We start from the raw sequence: 20945 nt of genomic DNA, 5'->3' as shown, positions 1-20945 counted from the left end.
CCCCTCATATGCGGCTAAGATCTCCTTTTCAGTTGGAGTGTAGCCCTCTTCTGACCCCCTGTAGGCTCGACTCCAGAATCCCAGGGGTCGGCCTCGGGTCTCTCCTGAGGCTCTTTGCCACAAACTCCAAGTGGGACCTTTCTCTCCAGCAGCAGTGTAGAGGATGTTCTTTATACCCTGTCCCATTCGTACTGGCCCTAGGGCCACGGCACGGGCTATTTCCTGTTTAATCTGTTCAAAAGCCTGCTGCTGCTCCGGGCGCCATATAAACTCATTCTTCATTCGCGTCACATGATAAAGGGGACTTACAATGAGGCTATAGTTTGGAACATGCATTCTCCAAAAACCCACTACGCCCAGGAACGATTGTGTCTCTTTCTTATTAGTGGGTGGAGACATGGCACTGATTTTGTCAATCACATCTGTTGGGATGTGACGACGGCCATCTTGCCATTTTATACCTAGGAACCGAATCTCCTGAGCAGGTCCTTTCACTTTGCTCCGCTTAATAGCAAAACCAGCACACAGAAGAATTTGGATTATTCGCTCTCCTTTCGTGAAGACTTCTTCTGCTGTATCGCCCCACACAACAATATCATCAATGTACTGCAGGTGCTCAGGAGCATTGCCTTGTTCCAATACAGTTTGGATCAACCCATGGCAAATGGTTGGGCTGTGTTTCCACCCCTGGGGCAAACGGTTCCAAGTATACTGAACGCACCTCCATGTGAAAGCGAACTGTGGCCTACATTCTGCAGCCAAAGGAATGGAAAAGAAGGCGTTAGCAATGTCAATGGTGGCATTCCATTTGGCCGCCTTTGACTCTAGTTCATATTGGAGCTCTAACATGTCCGGCACAGCAGCACTCAGTGGGGGTGTGACTTCATTCAGGCCACGGTAGTCCACCGTCAGTCTCCATTCTCCACTGGCTTTACGTACTGGCCATATGGGGCTGTTAAAGGGTGAGTGAGTTTTGCTGATCACTCCCTGATCCTCTAGTTGACGAATCAACTTATGAATGGGGAGCAAGGAATCCCTGTTGGTGCGGTACTGCCATCTGTGCACCGTTTTTGTGGCAGTCGGTACCTGTTGCTCTTTTACTTGCAGCACCCCCACAACAGACGGATCTTCTGATGGGCCAGGCAAAACAGACAGCTGCTTAATGTTGTCTGTGTCCACAGCAGCTATCCCAAAGGCCCACCGATACCCCTTAGGATCCTTGAAATGCCCCCTTCTGAGGTAATCAATACCTAGTATACATGGAGCCCCTGGGCCAGTTACAATAGGATGTTTTTGCCAGTCCTTACCAGTGAGGCTTATCTCATCCTCCAACACAGTCAATTCTTGAGAGCCTCCAGTCACCCCGGAAATATAGATTGATTCTGTCCCTTCATGACTCGAGGGCATCAGATTGCACTGTGCACCAGTATCCACCAGTGCCTTATATTTCAGTGGTTCTGACGTGCCAGGCCATCGAATCCACACAGTCCAATATACTCGATTATCCCTTTCCCCACCCTGGCTGAGGGCAGGGTCCCTCTATTCATTACCTGTGATAACTGGAGCAACTGCACTGGTGGTTGATCTGCTTTGTAATTCTTTCACCCGTGCTTGTAGTCCAGGAGTAGCTTGGTCGTGCCATTTTCTCATGTCTTCTCCATGGTCACGTAGGTAACGCCACAAGGCAATTCGCGATGTATTGTTCCTCACTGGAGCCGGAAAGCGTTTGCTTTTAATAGCTGAGATTTTTGATGGTGCCCATGAGCAGGAAGGTTCATCGTCGTTAATTAGTTGGATTCGCATTAGTTTGATCAGCTCCTTCAGTAGACTCTTTTGATTATCCTGATCTTCACTGGGCATTTCTGATACTGGCACAGGTTTGTCACGATCAATCAGTAGAGACATTTGCTCCTGCATTTCATTCAGTTGGTCCGTTATTTGTGAGATGCCGGCAATGAAAACGTGAGTTGGGGGTAGCTGTTGTTCGTAGTTTTGGAGCGTAAGAATCAATTCAAAAACTAAGGGTATTCTCTCTTGTTCCCGGTATCTGTCATTAGCTGACAGTAGTGTACCGGCATATCTGTCTGGTGCTGTTGCTATGAGTCTCTGCCATATCTCAGGCGTCGTCCTCACTCTCTCAGGATCGCGGTCTTGTCGTGGGTGGTTAGGAACAAAGTTAGGGTCAAACAGCATTTCCACCACAGCCATTTCCCTCAAATACTGGATACCCTTTTCAACTGTATCCCATCTTTTCATCACAGGCTTCAAGCCATCTTTGAAGCGATACCTTTCTTTCACGGCTATTAACACTCGTTCCCAAAGGGAGGCAGACTCATCCAAACATCGACCAATTCCTCGGTCAATAGCTGGGTCTCTGGCAATGGCTCCTAGTTGGCGAGCTTCATCACCATCTAGAAACAAACTATTGGCCCCGCGGTGCCAACAACGAACCAACCAGGAAACAATAGTTTCATTCGGGCCCCGTGTGAACTCCTTTCTTGAACCTTGGATATCAGTCATCTTCAGGGGCCGACGAGTAGTAATAAGGATGTCCTCATCATCAGTCTCTTCTGCATGTCTCTTAGTTTTTCCTTTTGCTTTTCGCGATGGTGGTGGTTCTGAGGAGGGCCCCTCGCCTGGATCTGCCTCCTCCTCCTCCTCCGCTTCTTCTTTTTTCCGTTCTAGACGCGTGGACACTCGTTTCCATTTCTTGCCTTCCACAGGAGCAACTGATATTGTTACTGGTGTCTCTTGTACCTGATCAGATTTGACTTGGAGATTCTCCACTTTGGCTTGAACCTCAGCTCGGAAACTCTCTCTCTCCAGAATAGTATTATATAGGGCGCGGTAAGCACAAGCCAAACCCCAAATAAGTTGTACCTCCTTAGAGTTACGTAAGCCGCGCTGTCCCTGACTCAAATACTGACTTAGTTTCTCAGGATCCCACAGATGTTCAAGTGTAAAATCCCATGACACTGCGGGTCCCCTTGCTTTTAAGATCTTTCCTAAACCTCTCCATATTCCCTGCCAGTCAGCACTCTCTGGTTCTGGAGGAGACTCCTTCCCTTTGTAAAGGAATATAATCACAATCCAGGAAAACAATAGCGCGCCCATGAGTATTAATTCAGAATTCGAAAACCGTCTGACAAACCGATAAGGAAGCCTGGAGACTGGTCTGAACATTGTGCTGTTTGTAAAATTAGCCATTCCATCTGGGATGTGAATGTACAAAATTCAGACCATACCACATTGCATACAGGTACCATGCAGGTGTCTCCGTCAATGCCCTTAGGTAGTTATATATGAACATAATTCCACAACAAGTAATTATGGCCTTGATAATTTGCCAATAGGTTGAGAGTAACATGACGGCTTGTAAGCCTTTACTCAACACCCCCACAATGAAAAGTGGGTTCATTGCTGGTGTCTATTAAAAAAGGGGTTAATGAATTGAAACTGACAAGAGGAAGGAGGAAAAAAGGAAAAAAAAGAAAAAGGCACTACCCAGACTGAGCAGTGCTCAAAGTTTACAAATATCCCAGAACACTGGCAGCACGCCTAGTCTTTCAAGGTCAAGTTTTCCAGCACAGAAACCTAAACTACTGATAATGCTCCCTAACGAAGCTCTCTAAGAGCAGAGAGAGAGATTCGTTCTAAAAGCTAAGAAACAGGGCTGCCCGCATTCTCCACCAAAAATCTGTCACGGAGTTAACGAGATCAGTCTACACCCGTGACTCAGCCTCCCCAGCCCACAAAATGGGAAGGAAGGGAGGAAAACAAAAAAACAAGCGGCAACAATCTATGGAGGAAAACTTATTTTACTAATTATGATATCGGAATGCAAGATAACACAATATAATACAATCTGATTGAAATTGAGACTAATAAATCAAATAAAATAGGAGAGAGAGAGAGTTCCCGATACCGATTCAAACCTGAAAAGCTTGGAACGGCCAGGAAAGCACCCTCCAGCACCCACTGCCAGGCATAAGAGACCGCCCCACCCGGAAGGGCCAGATCTCATGACTTCTGTAATGTATAGGGATAGGTGCCTGGAATTGGAGCATTAACACTTGAACTCCCAGTACACTACATGATGTTTTGATGCGGAATACTGAGAACCAAAACAAAAAAAAAACATAAAACCATGACACCTATCTTCAGGTTGAGTTTCCAGGAGACCTGTACATTGAGAACAGCTCAAGGCATGGGGCTCCAAGGGCTGCACCTCAGGTGAGGCTCCAGCAGGCAGGAACTTGGGGAAACTCTCAGAAACATCGTGTGCAGGAACCACTGGCCTTTGTTTTTTGCCCAAGATGCCACGCTGCTTCCAGCCTCTCCCTTTTCCCTGACTCAACCCATTGGGCACCCTAGAGTACTTTCACTCTGCCTTAATCTTTTCCACTGGGGTCTGGCCACTGCACATTGGGCTGAGAACAAGCTGAGCAGTTGGACACAAACTGCATGTGTTTCAGTTTAGCCAAATTTTTAACCACCTGAGGTCGAGGGAAGCTGAAGCAAGCAAGATGCAGAGGACAAGGTCCACCTGTGCCAGCTGATGGCTCCAAAAGCCAAAGCTCAACTGACCTTCAAACCATAGAATATCCTGAGTTGGAAGAGACCTGTAAGGATCACTGAGCCCAATTTCAAACCTTGCAAACATTTTCTACTTGACTCCACAGGGCACTAAATGCATTTTTGATCATCTGCCCATCTATCCTGAACTTAGTGGGGAATCCTCCAGCTCCTCTTTACTCGATCATGTCCGCTTTCCCATCTTATGGTAATAGAAATGAGGCCCAGGCCAGTGCCATTTGGATTGCTCCAGTGGGGGCAATTTCTAGCAGACACTGCAGCATGGGAATTGCCCTGCTGGATCCTGAAGAACATCTCCCATGGCTTTTGCGAAAGGACGAAGTCCATCTGTCCAAGCATGGCTTCTCTTACACCAACACAGATGCAACCTCTTCCAATATCTGCCTGCGTTCCTCAACACAGGGCAATGGCTTGAGCCCAAAGACCTGGATGGCACCAGCCTGAGCTGTGCAATGGGCTCTGGTCCCTATGTCCAGCTCTGACTCAGGGACACCAAGCCCGTTCTCTGGTCCCCAGAGCTGGGCACACCACACCCACCTGAAAGTACACACTGAGGCTGGCTCTGCTAGCAAGAAGGTCTTTATTCAGATGTTGGCTTGGACAGGAGACACTTGGAACTGTGCACATCTCAGGCACCCACCAGGAGGGATGCTAACACACAGCCCCATTCCCAGGGCCAGCCCACGCTGCCTGCCATTGCAACAGCTGGGAACAGAGCTGGGAATACAGCATTTTGGGGTTGCCAAGGACCATGAGCTTTGGGGTGTCCTAAGAACCAGGGATTGACAGCTGATTTCTCTTCCATCTCCTGCATTGCCCCATTCCCGTGCTGTTAGTAGAACACCTTTTCCAGGTAGGTGTTCAAGAACATCCCTGTAGGGTCCAGCTTATCCCGGACGGAGCAGAATTTGGGGAAGGCTGGATACATCTTCTCAAAATCCTTGCGGGTACAGCTGTGGGCCTGCAGGAGAGGAAATGGCAGAGGGCTGCCTGTGGCTAAGGAACACACTGCAGTGAAGCCCATGCTCAGCCCTCCCCAAGGGAGCAATCTGATGTGGGAGCCCTTCTCTCTGGCCCTCTCCCATCCACAAAGCCCCACCAAGAAGAGCCATGATGGAGAAGGGGAAAGGACCCCAGGAAGAATGTAGCCACACATACCTTTGCCCAGTGTGGTCTCCCACCATACTTCTTCATGATGCCCTCGTAGGTCAGCCAGTAGTTGAGCCGGGGCACGTTCTTCCCATAGGGCCTGGGGGAGCCAAGCAAGGGAGCACTGATAGGGGAATTTGTGCTCCCTCCATGAGAAACCCACACCAGGGGGAGCAGGGCAAGCCCAGGGGCCATCATGGACTCTTTGACAAGAACCAGGTGGTGGAAACCCTCTAGGAATATCATGGCAATGGCCAAGGCCAGGCCAGATGGGGCTTTGGGCAGCCTGGGCTGGTGGGAGTTGTTCCTAAGAAAGGGGCTGGGAATGAATGGTCTTTAAGGTCCCTTTCAACCCAAACCATTCTATGGTTTTGTGTTTCTATGCCACTAACGCTTGCCCAGCACCAAGTGGGGTGAGCAAGCAAAAGTGAGGAGCTCTGCAGAGGCAGCTGAGAGCCAGAGGTAGTTGAGATGTGCACTGCTGCGGGTGTTCCTCTGAGTACAGATCCCAAACAGAGAGGAGAGGGCTGCTCACCTGTACATGATGATGTTCATGTAGCAGCTGTCCCGCTGGAAGCAGGGGCTCAGCCAGATCTCATCCGCCCGAGCAAAGCGCACCTCCACAGGGTAGTGGGCCACCATCTTGGGGTTGTTCTCCAGGGCAGCCTTCAGCTCCAGCAGCGCTTCCTTTGTCTTCTCACTGCCCAAGAGCAGCTCAGTTAATGTCAGCATGGACCCACCCAGCAGCTTTTGGGTTTAAATGCCCCATAGCTCCATTCCTATACTAATTCACCATGTCCCTGTGACGTATCCAGCATATCCATCTTACCACTTTGGGATCACCAAACTCCAAGATCACAGAATGATAGAATGGCTTGTGTTGGAGGAGATCCTACGGATCACTGAGCTCCAACCCCTGCCGTGTGCTGGGTGCCCCCAACTACATCAGCCTACCCAGGGCCACATCCAACCTGGCCTTAAGCACCTCCAGAGGTGGGGCACCCAAAACTTTTCCAGACAACCAAAGATTGTATTGTGACATGGTGTCAGTACCCCGGGATATGGATGCAGAAGGGTCCCCACACTATGCCTGCAGATGGCAATAGTGCCTGCTAGCCTGGTCCTTTTCTCTGTGGCTTTGCTTTTGCTCCAGGCAAGCTGGGCTGGGCAGAGCACAGGGGACAGCATGTATTTTGGGACGGGTCAGGGTTCTGCAGGGCCATTTACATGGGGATGGCCCAGTCTTGCACATGCTGCTTGAAGCGGCACTCGTAGTTGAAGATCTTGTAGCTGACGTTGATGTTCTCCACCCGGGAGCTGAAGAGGAGCCAGAAGAAGAAGCGGTTGATCCAGCGCACCAAGCTGGGCACAAAGGTGCTGCGGGGGGAAGAGCCGGAGGTGAGAACACAATGGGGCAGTGCTCAGGGCTTGTGGAGCCCAAGCCTCAACCCAGGGGTGCTGGGTGAGGAGATGCCCTCTGAAGGGGCTGCATCCCCTCTATTCACCCCGGGTCTCACATCCTCAAAAAGTTCCTTTTTATTTATTTTTTTTTTTTTTCCCTTGCAAACATGCAGGCTGCTCCAGCTCTGTGCACACGAGGGCAGTGCAGCCCCAGCTATCAGCCCCAACATGCTCCTTCTGCACAGAAGACAGTGGGCAGCCTCCTCTTCTCAGGGATGGGGTGTTCTGGGTTGTATCCTCCCCCCTGCCACCACATCCCCGAGTGCAGAGATGCAGAAAACAGAGAGATGAGGCTGCCCAAACCCTCCCCATGCTCTTACCTGATCCAGAGGAGAAACTCCAGCAAGTAATACCCAACAGCATAATCCCAAAACCAGTTAGCAGAGGAAGAGGGGGGCTGCAAAGCCAAGCAGAGGAAGATGATGGTCATTAGGGACTGGCAGGAATTGCAGCTTTCTCCATCCCACTTTGGAGTGGGGGTTTAGAGAAGGGCACCCCAGGACCCCCACATCTCTCTCCCATGATGAAGTAGGGTCACATCCAGACCTGGGAAGGGACCAGGCTTTGGGATGCAGCTTTAGTGATGGCCCTTCTCCCTTCCTCTTGGGGCCCAGCGGTACCTGCCTTGTTAGTGGGGTCCTGGTAGATGACAGTGACATTCTCACTGTGTGGGAACCACAGGAACCGAAAGTACTGGGATCTCTTCAGGTGGTCATCAAGGTGATTGAGGACCTGCAACAACCAGAGGAAACAGGGCTGGTAGGAGATTGTAGCTCTGAGAAGAAGGGACCCCACACAGTGCCAAGGTCCAAGGTTGCAGGGCAGAGCCTACAGGGCTGACTGAACCCCACGAGGGTAGCACAGCACGTCCATCCTCCCCTCCACCTCTGCAGCTTGGCACAATGCTGGATGCAGCCAGGATGTGCAGCATGGAACCAGGATGCACAACACAGCCCCATCCCAGAGACGCACCCTGCTCCAAATGCAGAATTGACAAATTATTCATCAAGACACAAAAAAGAGCTTTAGGAAATGCAGCTCTTTAAAGAGGATGAGCTGCCTGCCAGCAGCTGAAGACAGCCAGGAACGGGGACAGCAGGGACAGTGCAGGTGGGGATGGGGGTTGCTGCAGACCCAGAATAGCCTGTTCCTAGGGACACAGGGTCTCACCCTAATGCTCCTTCAAGGAAATCGCACTGCAGAAATTAGAAGACATATCAGTCCTTGTTCCTGCTCCATGCTTGCATGTGCAAAAACTTGTGCTCACCCCGAGCACAGTGCGCTACCACTCTTGCAAAGAGCATCCCCAGCTCCTCCTGGCAGAGATCCCTCATAGCTTTGCAGGAAAGCTTAAAGAAAACCCAGTGGGTTTGCTTGACACAAGAGAAGCATGCAGGGTGTGGTGACCCATGGTCATAACCCCAGGGAGGTCATGGCTGCTCACTTCCAGATGGGCCATTTGGGTTATTTGTACTAATGAGCTATTAATCACCAAGCTGGGCTGCTTCAGCACTGATCATTTTGCTGTGACCTCACCATGAGGTTAAGGCCATTGCATGGTCACGTGTTAGTACAACCTCATTGGTGGACAGTGAACGGCCATTCTTGCAATTAGTGGGAATTAATGACCTCACACTGCTGTCATTAACTACGCATTCACAGGGCACACTGAGCCGTGAAACCTCATAGAGAAATTCCCATTTTCTGGCTGCAGAAGCCCTTGTTTGCAACTCCATGACTCCCCAAGGAAGCAGTCAATGATTGTGCAAGCAGGAACAGGGCAAAAGCCACGACCCCATACATTCTCTGGTTTGTATTAGGAACAAGTGCACCGAGGAGCTAAAACAAGTTAGGGGGGAGAAGCGTGCAGAGGCAGCAGCTTTCAAGGTGATCCTGCAGCTCTTGCTCCTCCTCCTTAGAGCACAAGCAAATTGTTAGCAGGGCGACCTCTTCAATGTGTGCCTTTGATCCCTCTGATAGAGCCAGATCAGCCCGAAGGAAATCAGCTGGAGGCTTTGTAGGATAATTGCAAAGCAGGCGGGAGCAGTGGGAGTCCTTGGGGACATCGCCTGGGTCCGAGGCAGAGGACGCACAGCGGAAATCTTCTCTCACACTACGAAGATGGCCCAGGAGCACACTGAGCCCCGGGGAGTTTGGCTCAGCTTCATTTTGCTTTCCTAGAACAAATCCCTTCACTGCATAAAGGCTGGGTTAAAACAGGCCTTGGGGGATGAGGAGTGTGAAGCCACTGGCACATGTCCTCCAGGTCCATCAGAGCCAGGAATCGTGGAGAGCCGTGTTTTGGGAGAGGATGCTGGTGCTAAATGTCACCCTGTGCCCACGCTTCCAAAGGGAAGACCTGCATCTGCACACTAAACGAAACCTCAGCATTGCTGGGCAGGAGGGATCAGGTTAGGTACAGCACCAGGATGAGGTGCACAACGAGGTTTGGGTACCTGCGCTCAAGGGACATGTCCTAGGGGCCTGGGACACACAGAATGAGTTGGGTTGGAAGGGATCTCAAAGATCGTAGAATCATAGAACAGTTGGATTGGAAGAGTACTTAATGATCATAGAGACACAGAATGGGTTGGGCTGGGAGGAACCTTAAAGATCATAGAACCTCAGTTGGAAGAGTCCTTACAACATCCCCAATCCCTGCTGTGGGCTGTGGGCCCTATCAGCCAGCTTAGGCTGCCCAGGGCCCATCCATGGCCTTGGGCACCTCCAGGCATGGGACAGCCTTCTGGGCAGCAGTGTCAGGGTCTCATTGCCCTCTGACGACAAAATTTTCCCATAAGATCTAACCTAAACTTCCCCTTTTAGTTTAAAACAGTCCCTTCTTGTTCTATCACTATCTTCCCATCTCACAAGAGTTCTGGGTTTGGGTTTGGCAGTAGTGGGCTCAGGGCCAAACTTCTTCAGCCTTCCAACTTCAAAAATTCTAGTGCTGGAATTTTTGGGAAACTCATCAGTGGAACAAGCATCTTATTCTGGCCCATCCTCACCCTCTTTAGCTTCCCATCGGGTTGGGTTGAGGAGAGGCTGAGCTCAGCCCCATCACCACCCCAGCACATGCTATGGGGCTCAGGTGACCTCAGCTGTGCCACGAATCCTCTCTATCTGCGCTTTGTTCCCATTCACCATCAGCAGCCAGAGCAGCTGAGCATATTCCAGTGATAAAGACAATCACGAGGCCAGAAAAGAAGGCAAGCAGATCTTACATAACAGCAAATCCAAGCCTGGCTCCTTTGACACATATATTATTTGCAACGTCTTAGATAACTCAGGCTTAAATATTTCAAACAGCCTGCTCCCTTGCCATTATTCTCTTCCGCCTCGCTGGGCCACTCAACATGAAAGCTGGAGATGTGGAAGCAAGCGAGGAGCAGCGACAACCGAGGATTGATAATGGCATTAATATTTATAGGGTGCATCCCTGCTTTGCCCTGCTAGCCCCGAGGGACAGGGAAAGATACACCAGCCCTATGGGGCTGTGGGCATGTCCCAGACACAACTGCTCTTCTTGCTAAAAGGCAGATTAGGAGGTGTAAAAGGACTGGCACCTTCAAGGGCAGATCTGCTGTTAGGGAAGGTCCAGTGCACGGCTAAGCCCGAGCACCGTTGTTCTGCCCATGTCATACCCAGCACCACAGCTCTGGGAGATCCCTGAGGATGAGACCCCATCCCATGGGATGCTCAGCAGCAGGAACAGAAACCTGGCAGAGGGCACTGGAAAAGCACCTCATGAGCAGGGGGGTGGACCTGATGACCTCCAAAGCTCCCTTCCAACCCCAGACACTTAGAGATTACTTGGCCAAAGGTGATGCCAGTTCAGGTGAAGGTCTGAACAGTGCTGTAGGATAGATGAGGATCAAGCCATAGGGAGCCAGCAGATCCTACCACACTTCAATGCATTGAAAGCAAACTCTGCTACAGGACACCAGGGAAGCTGCAGGTTGAATTATTCATTGCAAACTCATCCCCTCTGCAACTGGAAACACCTGCAAGGAGCTCAGTGCTGGCCAAGAGGGTGCCATGGGGAAACATCTCCAGGGATGCCCATAGTGCTACAGTCTGGCCGCTCTGCTGGGTGATCGATGGAAATGCCACCGGTGCTGGGGTGTTGTGTGTGGACCTTCCTGCCTTCCTTCCAGCTCAGCCCAACCACTCATAGCACAACTTGAAGGCCACCAGGCTGCTATGGATCAGGGCTTGCAAAGATGATCCCGCTTCAGTTCACATTGCTGGCGGTGCTCAAGTCACCCCAATGGGGCACTGAATAATTCAGTCCTTAAAAAATTAAGGACAGCATTTCTCAGAGCTTTACCATCACTGCGGCTCTGATCAATCCTGCAACAAATTCCACTGTTGTGTCCAAGAAGTTTTCATTTTTCATGAGCTCAGCTTAACGAAGTTCTGTGCTGGTGTTAGCCAAAGCTGGAACCGGACCTGTGAGACTCAGATGGGATGAGGGATGAAGATGCTGCTGAGGTTTGTACGCCAGCAGGAATGTCAGACCTCCTAGGAGCACACAGATCATCAGTGATTGGAGCAGATCCAAGCTCTGGAAGCTCTCCACCACCACTGATTTCTTCCATCTGTTGGACTCTGTGCCTCAGTTTCCCCACCCAGAAAGGTAACTCCTTCAGTGAATGCAGTCTGTCCCCACAATGTTTGAAAGGCCACCAGGTCTCACAACAGTCTGCTCACAGATGGTACAGTGCTGTTGGCTTTGGCCTCCAGCGACCACCTTCTGTTGGTGACATGGGACAGGTCATGTCCCAGCCCTGGAGGGGCCACTCCATCCAACACTGTGGCAATATGAGGGTGGGAGGGCTCCAAAGGAGTCATAGAGTCATAAAAGCTGGAAAAGACCACTAAGATGATCAAGTCCAACTGTTGAATTGCTGAGCTCCGTGCCAGAGTCCTGTGGCTCAGCCCCAGAGCCAGCAGGAACCCAAACTTCTGCTTTTCTCAGTGCCCTTTCATGTGCTGTGTGCCATGGGGAGGGGACAACAAGGAGAGGACAGGCAGCAGAAGTTGCCAAGAAGTGTCACCGTGTGAAGTCTTCAGAGCTGTGCAAGATGGGGTCAAAACTCCACAGGATACTTCAGATGGGCCACTAGTGCCATACACCTTAGTTGTGGAGGTTGGAACCCTTGGAAAGATGGAGATGACGTGGGCAGAAGCAACATGACAAATGGCTTAAAAGGAGTTTTTCACAGCTACATGCAGCTCCATGGTTTAGTGCTGAGAAGGAATTTGTTAATCTGGCCTGGAAGTGTGCCACCCATTGTGCCTTTTCATATTTCCCTAGAAGGAAGTGTGGTTCCTCTCAGAAAACAATGGTTAAATCCAACATTTGTGCTGAAAGATGGGGTCCCCATCCTGAAAATCCCCAGAACTTGCAAACAAGAAGGGACAAAGTTAGGACCAACCTGCTCCCAGACTATTTTAGGTGGCCCATCTGTCACTGGGAAAAGCAAAGCTCTGGTTCTCAGGAGGCAGCCCATCCCTGAAGCATCAAGTTCATGGTACCTGCAGTCATTGCTGGCTGCCAGGGATGCAGGGCAGTGCAGACACAAATCTTGCTTAGATTGGCCAGCACAGCCAGCACACTGGCTTGGCAGCCTGGGATTTCCAGCCAGGACAATTTTCTCCAGCTGGAACATTAAATCTGCATCAGGCATTGCCCATGAGATATGGAAGTGATTGAAATCCACAAAGATGTGGGAGTGATTTAAACCTACCAGGTGTGGAAATGACTTAAAATCAAGCAGGGTGATGCACAAGGAATGGGGGCTTTGAGCCAGGAAACCCGGGTCCCACCTCTGCCACCTCCATGCTGAGTCAGGAAGAGGACAGCTGATGCTGAGAGGCTGGGACACAGCCATGGGGCTGCACAGATGCTGGTCCAGGATAGTAAAACCAGACATTTAGATCTCAGACTGGGTAAATGCAAAAAAATATATATATATTTAAAATATCCTCAACAGTCCAAACCAGTTTCAAAAGAGGAGCCTAGAAAGAATGGCTGAAAGGTGAGATGTTATAGCAGTGATGAAGATGAGGCTTCCTTTATATACCACTGAACTGCCCTGGGACAGATTCAGGGCTGAAAGCAGAACCCCAGAGCCGAGGATGCTTGGGATTTGAGGTAACCATCTCTGGTCACCCCTGCCCCAGCAGGGCAACCCAGAGCAGGGTGCCCAGCACCACAGCCAAGGGACTTGGGGAGATCTCCAAGAAGGAGACCCCACAACACTCTGGTCCCAGGCCCAGAAGATGCTATTCCCACTCATGGGAAGTTAAAATGGCATTTCTCTCCCTGGCCAACCTCTCCTTGGTCATCCTGATTAATTCCCAGCTTAAAAGACACCACAAAACACAACATGAAGACACACAACAGTTACAACCTATGCAACAGTTACAACCTAAGCACACTCATGATATTTCCTACTACTTCCCAATCTCCCTCCAACTATTTCTGCCTGGAACTCTGCTTATTCCCAAGGAGGCTTTGGGAGCACAGCCAACACCATACCTCAGTGAGGGTGGATGGAAAGGTCACCTCGTGCAGGTGGAATTGAGGCACACACTGGAAGGTAACGGTGAGCACAACACCCAGGCAGCCAAGGTGCAGGCGGGCAGCCTGGAAGATGTCTGCATTGATGGACTCGGAGCACTCCAGGATGTCCCCTGAGGCTGTCAGCAGTGAGAGCCCTACAACCTGCCAGGAGCAAAGTCATGCATCAGTGAGCACCCGACCTTGTGTCCCAGACCCCACATCTCCTTCTCCTGTCACCTTTGGTGTGCTGACATGAAAGGACCCTTCTGTCCCTCAAGGGCACTGGGAAAAGCCATCTTAAAAGCCATCTTAAAGAAGTAAACCTCCCCCAAATGATTTCACATCTCCACAACCATTGGTGGGATCACCATGTAGGATCTGAGATAGCAGCGGAGCATTTCATGACCGTCCAGTTAACAACAGACCTGGACCCTGGCAAAGATTCAGCGTGGGGGGACTTCAATAAGTAAAGAACTACATGCTTACTCCTATTTCACAGAATCACAAAGATTGGAAGAGAGCACTGAGATGGCCAAGTCCAACCATCAACACATCTCTACCAATTTCATTGGATTACAAGACAATAAAGCATAGGGACTGGAGGAGTCTGGGGCTGGATCATATTTTAGGTGGCAGAAGAAGTCTCAAATTGCCCAGAGGATGAGTTGGGCTGACCCATGGGGGATTTGGGCTCAGGGTCCTTCATGGGACATGCTAGCCCCAGACCAGGTGATGGGACAATGGGATACATCCCCTGTAGCCCTCAGAACCCAACATCCACACACTGACACTGTGACTCACCTGGGTGGGGAGGATGCCATGTTTGATCCCAGTGTTGTGTGTCCCTGTCCCAATCACACCAGCTGCTGCCACCTCAGAAACGGCTCCTAAGCTGTTGGCAGATGAAGTTGGGTGAGGACCTGAGTATGTGGGACATGGCGTGGGGTACAGTCTACTGATCTGTATGTTGGCCCTGCATGTTGGCACAGAATCCTCCATAACATGTCCCCAGCTCCTCTGAGCAGGGTTTTCTGCCCTTCAGGGCACCTTGCAGCCATGAATGTTTTTCTTGACTATATGTGAACTTCTCCTTGGGTCATATCTATCAGGATCCTGCTTTAGTCCACGGAGAGGAAAAGAGAGGTGGTCACCTCTGCCAGCCCAGCCTGTCCCATCTGACAAGTCCCCATCTCTCCCCATCAGCCTGCAGTGATTCGCTGGCATGGAGAAACCTCCCACATTCTGTCTCCTCAACCACAGCAAAAGCAGGCACATGGGAATGGCAGAAGGCTAAAGCCACCTCTTAATGGTATGCTGTTCCTGCCATTTCTCCCAAATCCCCCTCTAGCTTCCAACAGCCAGGATACAGGGACTGCCTAAACCAGGTTCATTCTCTATGGATGCTGCAAAGCCCTTGATAGATTTATCCTCCATGAACATCCTGCTGTCTTCACCCACATCAGTGGCCATTCAACCCCGGAGGGCTTCTGAAAAACCCATCACTCATATCAACTGAGGGACGCAGGATACTGGAGTTGTTGGACTAGGTTGGATGGAGCCTTGGGCAATCTGGTCTAGCACCAGATCTGGAGGTTGGTGACCCTGCCTGTGGCAGGGGGTTGGAACTTGATGATCTTTGGGGTCCCCTCCAACCCATGCCATTCTATGATTGTATACTGAGCCAGCCTGGAATAAAAGAGCAATTTCTTCCCTGGGGTCAGCAGAGGTCAGCACTCCATGAGTGTTTCCCTTTGCAAGCCCCTTCCTGAACACCACTGCAGGTAGGAGGTGGTTGGACTGGCTGGGACTCTGCGGAGCCTCACCACCCCATCAGATCCCAAAGCAAACCCCCATGCACTGCAGCATAAGCTCTCCAAACTTCCCATCTTGCTACATCCCAACACTCAATGTGGGGCAAGGCTGGACACCTGGCAGACACCTAGGGACGGTCCAGCACACGTGTCCCACTCACTTGGCCAGCGCCAGCCCGTGCTTGCTCAGCTCCACGTTCAGATCCGAGAGGAAGATCCCACCTTCCACCGTCACCTGCTGCTTCTCCTTGTCCACCTGCAAAGGATGGGACAGCTTGCACTGCTGGAGCTGTGCATCCTGCTTCTGGCAGGCAGGGCAGGAGTTGCTTTTTAATTACCAGCAATGATACAACTCTCAGAATTTTCTGCTACAGTCAGGATTTCTTCACCCTCTATTGCACACACACATGCAAATATGCAGATACACATGTATATGCATGCACACAGGCCATTCAGCCCCCAATAAAAGCCCAGTGTCTCCCTGCACCCTCAGGTCTGGATGCAAAGCAGGAGAAATGCAACAGCTCACATTGGATATTAGGGAAAATGTATTTTCCAAAAGAGCAGTGATGCAGTGGCACAGCTGCCCAGGGATGTGGTGGGGTCACTGTCCCTGGAGGTGTTCCAGAACCGTGGGGATGTGGCACTGAGGGATGTGGGCAGCGGGCATGGTGGGGTGGGTTGGGGTTGGACTCGGGGATCTCAGAAGTCTTTTTCAACCCAAATGATTTATGAGCATGCCATGGAGAGGACAATGTGTAGATATTGAGCCCTCCTCAAACACAATTTGGGAAGACATCCTCACTCCCTTGCATTTTTATGGCAGCTCCATGTGCTCCTAAAGCGTCTACACAAGGGGAAAGCTTCCTACTCAATGGGAAAACTCCCACTCCCTGTTCTGGCACCAACATTTCAGGGTCTGGTTTGGGAGAACTCCCTGCTGCGAGAAAAAGACCCCTTCATCCTCCATCCCAGGTACACTGGGACTGGTGCCATACCACCCATCCCCACACCAAGGCAAGTGCCACCATCTCAGGGCTACCAACGCCTCACCTTGAGGACCTTGTTCATCTTCCCCATCTGGATCATGAAGTCATCAGTGCAGGCGATGTCAGAGGGCGAGTGGCCACCCCCCACCACCTTCACCCTCTTGTTCCGCTGCCGGGCCATATCCAGGATCTGTGGGGGCAACATACGGCCCCTGAGCACCCAACACACCGTGGATGGTGACAGAGGCACATTACAACCTCAAGCCTCACCCATCTTTACACAGAGAATTTACCATTCAGGCCCAAAGCCTCTCCTGGAACCAAGTCTCCTCCCAGCACAGCCCTTGGGATCACCCCAAAAGAGGTGATGCCCAAATCTGTGGCTCAGAAGGTTGGGCCAAAACTTGGGGCTGAGGGAAGGATCCATGCTGTCATGGCTGGGAGCCATCTGAACACAATGAAGTGGCACTGCCCTCACTGGCCATTCCTCCCCTAGTTCCTAACATATCTGGGAGCTCCTCCTTACCTCCCGGATCTCCTCCACTGAGGTGGGCTGGAAGTACAGCTCTGGGGAAGAGCCATAAGTCTTGGCCCAGTTCTGGAACTTGACTCCTCCTTGGCCATGAACCTGGGTCAAAACCAAGATGTGAAACAGAGCAGAACAGCTAGTACAAGAAGTAATGGCCTCAAGCTGTGCCAGGGGAGGTTCAGGTGGGATATTAGGAAACATTTCTCCTCTGAAATAGCAGTTGGGAATTGGCACAGCTGCCCAGGGAGGTGGTGGGGTCACCAAACCTGGAGGTGTTCCAAAACCGTGGGCATGTGGCACTGAGGAATGTGGTCAGTGGGCACAGTGGGGTGGGCTTGGTGATCTTTTCCAACTGGAATGTGTCTGTGATTGTGTGAAATGCCTCCCCTGCTGTTCATCCTTTGTCAGTCAAAGCTCCCATACCAGGGCTGGGTTTCCAACAGGAGTTGGTTACTGAGGGCACAGAAGCTCATCTTGGCCCAACACTCTGCTGGAGATGTCCCCATAGTCAGTGGGGAGATGTGGGAGGATTGCTGTAGGCATCTCACATGAGCACAACCCACCCCATTCTCCCACGCTTTGCACAACCTTTTCTGCACCAGTTTGATAGATCTGGGCTCAGCTCCCAACTCACTTTGCACAGGCATGCAAAAAGCAGATCCCATAGGAGGACACCCCAAATCTAACCAGACCTCTCCAGGGAGCAGCAGGGGTACCCCAGCTTCTCTATCCCCATCACCCCAGTTCTCCCATCCCAGCTCCCCCGGGGCAGGGCAGGGCAGGGACACTGCCTGATGGCCCATCACCCTGCCCACGGAGGTGACACTGCCTGATGGCCCATCACCCTGCCCACGGAGGTGACACTGCCTGATGGCCCATCACCCTGCCCACGGAGGTGACACTGCCTGATGGCCCATCACCCTCCCCAGGGAGGTGACACTGCCTGGGGACAAGGCCATCAGGAGCAATGCTGATCCCACAGCTCACAGCCCTGGGGGTGAGGGGGAGGTGGGATGAGTTATAGATGCAGAGCCAGGGTAAGAGGGAGACTTTATGAAATACATGGGGGAAAAAAGAACAAAATTGAGGAAAGCAGATGTTTGGTGGGTCAGAAAATCCTGTTCAGCAGCCACAGCCTGATCCTATCTCATAAAGGGAATCTGCTCCCTCCCTCCCCCCTTTCTTACAATAAACCTTTCTGGTTTCTCACCATATCATTTAATTCGTTATCCAATCCTTATCAAAAGTCACAATAAATAATAGCCTGTCTCCACCCCAATGCTGCCCCACAATGGGGTGCCCCCCTCCCTTCCTTACCATGCTGCTGGATGGAAAACGTGGGGTGCTGTGGGGTTTGATGCAGAACAAGGCAGATCGATGCAGGACGACGTGGGGGGATGATGTGGAATGATGTGGGGTTGCTGCTGCCTGGCTCAGCAAGCAGCCCCTCCCCAGGCCCAGGGGGGATAATGAGTAACAGCCCTCTGCAGGAGGAGCAGAGGGGCTGTGCCCTTTGCCCCTGGCTGGGGGGGGGATTCTGCAAACCCTCTGGGGCTGTGGGGAGGAGATCCTCCTGTCGGAAGGGTCCCTGAAGAGGACATCCAATGGGGCTGAAGGGAACAGCCCTGCCAGGTTGTGGGGTTGCATGCATACAAAGGGTTCAGGTTGGGCGTGCACGCAGGCACTTGGATGCACTAGGGATGCTTCACACTTTTGCACGCTCACCTGGCACCCACAGTGCACTCTGCTGTCCCGTTGGGAGCAGGACACAGTGCAACAACTAATTGCTTTTAATTGCAGAGCATGAGCCTGAAGAACCTTTCTCTCTCCAGCACCTCCCTCAGACCTCTCCACATCTCCTCCCATCCACCTCCAAATTTCCTTGGCCCACTGACCACCCCGAACCCCTGCTGAGGTTTCCCTAACTGCACCACAGCGAATTAATGAGTAATTAGCCAGCTATGGGGCTGATTGGGGTCAACCGCCTCCTCACCCGCCCTGCTCACAGCTGCGGGTGCACAAAGGTCGGCAGAGCTCCAAACATAGCCCAGAAATTACTAATTAACAGCAGAGGTGCAGCAGTCCCCCCTCCCCCCGCATCTCCACTCGCCAGCTGGGTGTCTGCAGGCTCTTGGCTGCACCCAGGGGAGACCACCACTGCTGGAGCACAGTTAATTCGGTGCCAGCCAGGGCTGAGCTGAAGTTGCTGCAGTCCTCTGGTTGTGATGACAGAACCAGGGTCCTGCTCTGGGCCTCCCTCCAAAAACATTATGTTTGTGAAACCTGTAGGAATATCGCACCTTTGCAGCCATTCTCTTCACTGTCACATCGCAATGCATTCCCCAGTTGCAGTGTGTTCTCCATTGCGATGCATTCCCCAGTTGCAATGCCCTTCCAAACTGCAGGGATCCCAGCCCTGGCTCTGCCCTGTGCCTGTAGGTTCTGCCCATATTGCTGCCTCCCCAGGGCTGGGTAAAGGTGAGGGGACCATGAAAGCCACCACTGCCCCTATAACAAATGGGGACGTATGGGACAGCGGTGCTTTGCTGCAGCTCTCTGAGTATCTGAGAGTCAAGAATGATCTGAGCACTGCTCTTTCCAGCCAGAAACCAGTTCCTTTCCTTTCTTCTCCATTAAAAAATAAAATACAGGATTTAATTACGGGCAGCTTTTATCCTTTACTTTTGCTTCTCAGTCTCCAAGGGCTTTTTTCCCTTTGCTCTGTTAATTGCTTCCATTCCCATAGCCAACGGGGCCTGCAGGGGGGGAGCCTACCATGTCCTCACTGTACGGCCCTGCAGCCTTGAAAGGTTGGGGACAGACCCCATTAGAAGCAGAGGGAGCCGCCCCCACGATCTGGTTTGCAGAGCAGCACTTTGGTGCTGAGATCTGAGCTGAGCAAAACGTGTAGGGCCCGGAGAGACCTTTGCACTTCGCAGCAAACACTCATTAACCCATTGCTGCTGCTGCGTGTGCCAGCCAGCACCTAAACACTGCCAACAGCCCAGAAATACATCAACACTGATTTATGCTTTGCCAAAGCCAAACTGCTGACTCCCCACTCGCTTTAGGGCCAGGTAACGATTTTTCCTCTCGATAATAATCCTAAGATTCATGCACCCACGGGAACAAGGATGTATACACTCAAAGGAGCCAGGATGCGTGCACCCAAGAGGCTAAGGATGTGTGCACCCAGGTGAACAAGGATGCATGCACCCTTGGGGTTATATGTGTGCGTAGCCAAGGAGGATGCATATGCACACGGTACATCTGCACCTATGGGGCTGAAGAAGCCAAGTGGGGCTGCAGGAGAGGGGCCTGAGGTGGGGATTGAGGCCAGGGGCTGCTGGAGCAATGTCCTGCTGGAGCACCATCCTGCTGTGGCATTGCACATGGTTTGTAGGGCGTGCAGTGAGGGAAAGAGGTTTGGGATCCCCCTGTGAAAGCCATCCCCAGGGGTGCTGCAGGGACTGGGGATACTGCACTTCGCAGCCCTGCATATAACAGGTTGAAGGTTGTTGGGGTGCAACGGGGTCCTCCTACTCCTGCCCACCTCCAACAAAAACAAATGACAAAAGCAGACAGTGTTGCAACCCTTCCTGCAGACAGGCAAACCACAAATCCCAGGCTGAAAATATCTGAGGGCTGGGGAAGAGTTGGTGGGGGGGGTGTGGGGGAAAGGAAGGGAAATACCAGGCATGTTTGCCCAGCCCTTCCACCATCCTGGCTGTCTGCTCCAAGCTTTGTGAGGCCGCAGCAAGGGCCTGGAGCTCAGCAAACAGGAATGGGATGAGCCCTGGCACTGCAGGGATGCAGCACCAACCCACGTCCTGAAGACC

General features: G+C 51.7%; 1 protein-coding gene across 1 annotated transcript; it reads right to left on the bottom strand.

Moving 5' to 3' along the window:
• Positions 1–5157: 5157 nt before the first annotated feature.
• On the bottom strand, positions 5158–20848 carry LOC100548691 (L-gulonolactone oxidase-like). Its single transcript, XM_003204567.4, has 12 exons — positions 18424–20848; positions 17104–17205; positions 16642–16767; positions 15750–15844; positions 14579–14669; positions 13754–13939; positions 7831–7938; positions 7527–7603; positions 6973–7122; positions 6281–6445; positions 5755–5845; positions 5158–5557 (listed from the first exon to the last, which is right to left on the bottom strand). Exons 1-12 carry the CDS (start codon positions 18970–18972, stop codon positions 5429–5431), a joined length of 1869 nt encoding a protein of 622 aa, XP_003204615.2. The 5' UTR covers positions 18973–20848; the 3' UTR covers positions 5158–5428.
• Between the last annotated feature and the right edge of the window lie 97 nt (positions 20849–20945).

Source organism: Meleagris gallopavo, chromosome 2 (genome assembly GCF_000146605.3).
Source record: "Meleagris gallopavo isolate NT-WF06-2002-E0010 breed Aviagen turkey brand Nicholas breeding stock chromosome 2, Turkey_5.1, whole genome shotgun sequence".
NCBI classification, from domain to species: domain Eukaryota; kingdom Metazoa; phylum Chordata; class Aves; order Galliformes; family Phasianidae; genus Meleagris; species Meleagris gallopavo.
Note: the sequence above shows the minus strand (reverse complement) of the source record. Positions and strands in the feature narration are given on the sequence as shown.